At 51.2% G+C, this 5,307-nt stretch overlaps 1 protein-coding gene across 1 annotated transcript; it reads left to right on the top strand.

The window, feature by feature from the left end:
• Positions 1-3,048: 3,048 nt before the first annotated feature.
• LOC135384575 (uncharacterized protein K02A2.6-like) lies at positions 3,049-4,927 on the top strand. The gene is made up of 3 exons (XM_064613770.1): positions 3,049-3,249; positions 3,361-4,133; positions 4,258-4,927. Exons 1-3 carry the CDS (start codon positions 3,049-3,051, stop codon positions 4,925-4,927), a joined length of 1,644 nt encoding a protein of 547 aa, XP_064469840.1.
• Positions 4,928-5,307: the final 380 nt, after the last annotated feature.

Raw genomic sequence — 5,307 nt, 5'->3', positions numbered from 1 at the left:
CGACAATTCGAGTTACGACCCATATCTGCGGGAATGCCCGTGGTCATATTAACGAGTTTCGACTGTACTTACCATGTGGTTCACTCCACGTGGTAGCTAACTGTAAGTACCAGGGCTTTCCCCCTGGTTTTTGCAACGCCTCCCTGAAATTTCTGAAGTTGTACAAATTAACAAATCGCAATTGATTATAGGAAAAAGACAGAGAAAGAGAGAGGACATCGACCCAGAAGACGACATATGTAGGAGGAGGACGAGGCGACTCCTCCAATATGCGCTGCATACGTACTGTCCTGAATGTATTGTTTTTAGCATTATTGTGGATGTAACCCTTAATACTGTAAGTGTAATACTGCCGAAATTTTTCTCGACATCATCAGTTAGCTGGTCGCGCCTTCCTCAAACCGTCCTTCGCTCATAAAAAGGAAAGAAATAGAAGTCGGAGCTTGGCAGATAAGGGAAATCGAATATACTGGCGGCTGCCGGAGTACGCAGAGCATTCCACTCAAAGCAGCTACGGGGGGCTCCCACGTTTCCTGTGGTAGTCCTTCTGTAGTCTGGTGGGTAGTTCTGCATGACACTATAAATCCCAAAGGAAGAGGAACTACACATAATTCCCTCTCCTGTTCTCCCATTGACTCAGTTCCACGGCATTCTTGGTTGCCATATCTATGGCGCACGCAAGTGTAGTAGCTTTCTCCAGGGTCAATTCCCGCTCAGCAAGCAATCGCTTTTGTATGCCAATGTCCCTGACACCACATACCAGCCTGTCCTGTATCATCTTATCCAGGGTTGTCCCGAATTCACAGAACTCAGATAGTTTTCTCAGTTCAGCGGTAAATGTAGATATAGTTTCGTTTTCCTGATGGACACTAGAGTAAACGGAAACGTTCTACAATTTGAGATGGCTTCGGGGCGAAGTGACAGCTGAGTGTTGCTACTAGTTCCACGGAGGTCTTTGTGCTCGGTTTGGCCGGGGCCAGGAGACTCCGAAGTAGCCCGTAGGTTTTCGGTCCCACAACCGAGAGAAAAATACCGGTGCGCTGATTTCCGTCTGTAATCTTGTTTCCGATTAAGTACTGTTCTAACCTTTGAACGTAGTGACTCCATGGTTCCACGTCTGCGTCGAAGGCTGGGGCGGTTCCGAAAGTAGCCATCTTGCTTCCTCGCTCCGGAGAAAAAAGGGGAATGCAGTGTCGTCGGATCAGATGTTTTCAGACGTGCGGTGACTGACGTGTGGTCGCGTACTGCCGCTGCGTCACCAGTATCCCATCCTCGTCGCCAGTTGATGTGTATCCGAGTGGGTTATAGCAACTAGAGCCCTGCACGGGCCGACTTTTCCGGGCCCAACCCGGCCCGTGCGCATCGAAAAATGGCCCGGCCCGACCCGGGCCCGGACCTTCATATTTTTATGCGGCCCGGCCCGGCCCGGCCCGGTGACCCAGTGACTAGAGCCCGGCCCGGCAGGCCCGGTGACCCGGCGAGTAGATCCCGGCCTAGTATTTCCAGCCGCGACGTACGCGTTTCTGGCGATTATCAAACAAATTTATAAGTATTTATAAGGAGAGAAGACAAACATACAAGTGATAGCGGTTTAACACCGTAACCGCACGAGACCAAATTAAATCCAGAACGCACGCGGGCATGGGCGTTATCGTTACACTGTCAAGATTTTGCGGAGGTAGAGCATGCTGTCGACAAACTGCTTCTCCCAGTCCCTACCCCTCTCACCAAGCTTTGCCAAAGTGATTGTGAAATACGTGAGGAGTGAGGAGCAATGTAAAGTGGCTTTGAGAATGTTCTAGAGGGTCGAATCATATGCATAATGCAGTATCCTTTGCTTGTCTTTGCAAAATATGCACAGGAATGACGCAAGCGCATGATGATATGACCTAATGCATCTCCATTGTGTGGAATTAGCTGCGTGGCCCGGCCGGGCCTGACTCTCGGGAACATATTTGTCGGCCCGGGCCCGGCCCGGCCCGCGGTGGTGGCGTATTTTAACGGCCCGGGCCCGGCCCGGCCCGCGGTGCTGGCGTAATTTGTCGGCCCGGGGGGGGGGGGGGTCGAGGTAGCTTGCCGTTGTTGGCCGCACTCAAGTGGGCATCGTCACGACTATAGCCACAAAAAAAAAAGGAAACGAAGGTGGGAGAAAGGGGAGTTGAGGACTTCAAAGTGATGTAGAAGCAGGATGACCGGTACTGATGGGACGGAAGCACACTGTAGGTGAGAGGTGCACTAGAGTGGTCTCTCCGCTAGGCCCGTTGCTTGGAGAAAGCGCACGAGGCCGCGAGGCCGGGCTCGGCCCGGCCCGGAGCACACAGCCAATAACAAGCCCGGCCCGGCCCGCGGGCCGGGTCGGGCCCGGGTCGGGTCGGGGGCCCGGGCCCGTGCAGGGCTCTAATAGCAACATAACACATTTAATACTGATCAATAGGGCTACATGTCGAGTAGGAGCGAGTGGCTCCAATGCTCGAAGGAAACCGACTGCCTAGCGAGGTGAGAGTCCATCCCGACAGCGGAGGTGCACTATGACCCGATGTTATGGGCAACCCGAATGTGAGCCGAGACCGTCCGGTTGGTCAAGAGCCTAAAGGAATATGACCAAGACAGGCAAGTCAGAAATTTAGGTGCATACGTTGCGGAAGAAGTGATCACGGAGCATCAGCAGGCCCATTTAAGACTACTGAGTGCCACCGCTGCAAAAAGAAGGGACATCTTGCAAAAATGTGCTTCTCAGACTCACGACAACGAAGACAACGAGCACACGGTCGGACGAATGCTATTTCAACAGAAGGGGCGACCTCAGAGGCAAGTCTTAACCTGCATGGAATACACAGTGTCGACACCCAGACAACGCCGCATCCGTAGATTATCACCACTCGTTGGATGGACATTCCGGTCGACATGGGAGTTGACACAGGTTCGTCCGTTACGCTGATACCTGCTAGCACGTACAGGAAACATGAAGCCTCCTGGCCAACGTTATTTGCATGCCAACGCAAGTTATCATGCTACATGGATTAGCTACCAGTGCTAGGCGTTCTGAAAATGGAAGTCACTTACGGACACCGGACGACAACAGCATCGCTTTACGTCGTTGACCGTGAGGGCCCAAGCCTGTGTGGCCGTAACGTAATTGCAGCGCTGGATCTGTTTACCGTCAACGTGAATGCCGTTAACAGCGAAGGCAAGGTGGCCAATCTGAGTCAGGAATTCAAATCCTTGTTTGAGCCTGGCACCGGTCTCATGGTAGGTCCACCTGCTCATCTACATTTGAAGCAAGGCATAACGCCCAAGTTCTGAAAAGCAAGCTCTCTTCCGTATGAAATGCGCGACAAAGTATCCGCGGAACTTGATCAGCTGTGCGAAGCGGGAGTGCTCACGCCGGTGACCCATTCCGAATGGGCAACACCTATTGTGCCCGTCATGAAGAAAGAGGGCACAGTAAGAATATGCGGCGATTTCAAGGTTACGCTGAACCAAGTCTGTGACGTTGAACAATATCCTCTTCCGGAGATTGAAGACATGTTTGCGTCGCTTAGTGGAGCGAAGTGCTTTTCGAAATTGGACTTACGCTACGCATACCAGCAGATTCCACTTGATGAAGACTCACAGAAAGTCGCGGTAATAAACACCCATCGAGGCCTGTACACCTACAAGCGTCTACCCTATGGCTTCGCTTCTGCACCCGCGATATTCCAGCGTCGGATGGAATCCTTGCTAAGAGAAATTCCTGGAACGCAAGTCTTCCTTGATGACATCCTGATAGGAGAAGGGGAGGCGAGCTTCGGAGAAACCCTGCGCAAGGTACTCCAGCGTCTACAAGACAACGGTGTTCGCCTGCGGGAGGACAACTGTGTGTTTCACAAGTCGCAAATTTCGTACTTGGGACATCGCATTGACAAAAGAGGACTTCACCCCGAAGAAAAGAAGCTGAGAGCAATACTAGAAGCGCCAGCGCCGAAAGATGTGCAAGAATTGAGATCTTTCTTGGGACTGCTTGCTTACTACTGCAGCTTCATTCGTAACATGTCCTCCTTGCTCACACCGTTGTACGACCTACTGAAAAATGTCCCGTCTGGAAATGGGATACTGCCCAAGAGGAAGCATTCAAAAAAGCGAAAGATGTGTTGGTAAATTCTGGATTTTTAACACATTTTGATCTGTCCCTAGAACTTCAGCTTGAGTGTGACCGTACGGAATAGCAGCAGTTCTATTACACCGCATCGATGGGCAAGACAGACCAATTGCGTTCAGGTCGAGAACTCTCACGGCGGCAGAACAGAACTACTCCCACCTGGAGAAGGAAGCATTGGCACTCGTTTTCGGAGTCACGCGATTCAGAGACTACCTGTGGGGACGACAGTTCAGTCTCCGGACGGACCACAAACCTTTGGTAGGACTCTTCATAGAAAGCAAGGCTATATCATCAACGGCAGCCAGCAGAAGTCAGCGATGGGCGTTGACACTGAGCGCCTACAATTACCAAATTGATTATAAACGCGGACGTCAAAACGGCAATGCGGATGCACTAAGCCGCCTTCCCAAAGGAACAGTAACTGAAGAAGAACTTGCAAATCCAGAAGCAGTATGTTCCATCCAAGTCCTGGAGGAGGGGTCACTTTCAGCAAAGCAGCTAGCCGACTTGACAAACCAAGATGCTACCTTGTCAGCACTCAGGGATGCTATACAGCGGGGATGGCCACATAAGCTACAAGACAAGCCATTGCAACCGTATTGGTCTCGAAGAGATGAGCTCTCAACGGACCAAGGACTGATCATGTGGGGAAGGAGGATAATCATCCCAGCAAAAGCACGCCATGCATCGCTACTGGAACTCCACTCTACACACACTGGAATGGAAACAATGAAAACAGTGGCAAGATCACTATTCTGGTGGCCCGGAATAGATGGCGACATCGAATGAAGGGCACGGCACTGTTTGGAATGTCAACAGGCACAGCCAATGCCACCAGCAAAGGAACCCCTGTCCTGGCCATCGACAACTATAAGATGGTCACGCGTGCATATTGATTATGCCGGGCCAATCGAGGGAATGATGCTACTCATCATAGTGGACACTTTCTCACGTTGGATCGAAGCAATTCCGGTTAAGAATGCTTCGTCTGAGCAAACCGCGAAGGAACTTCGCAGTGTATTCGCACGTTTTGAAATCCCCAGTAGCACAAAACGTTTTGTAAACGTCGAGGAAAGGTCTTGCCACAACCACATTTTCATCTAGAAGACGTCTTCAATCTGATCTACATAACGTCTTCTATCCCCGGATAAGTTGACGCTTTCCCGAGT

The sequence above is a fragment of the Ornithodoros turicata genome, chromosome 2 (assembly GCF_037126465.1).
Source record: "Ornithodoros turicata isolate Travis chromosome 2, ASM3712646v1, whole genome shotgun sequence".
NCBI classification, from domain to species: domain Eukaryota; kingdom Metazoa; phylum Arthropoda; class Arachnida; order Ixodida; family Argasidae; genus Ornithodoros; species Ornithodoros turicata.
Note: the sequence above shows the minus strand (reverse complement) of the source record. Positions and strands in the feature narration are given on the sequence as shown.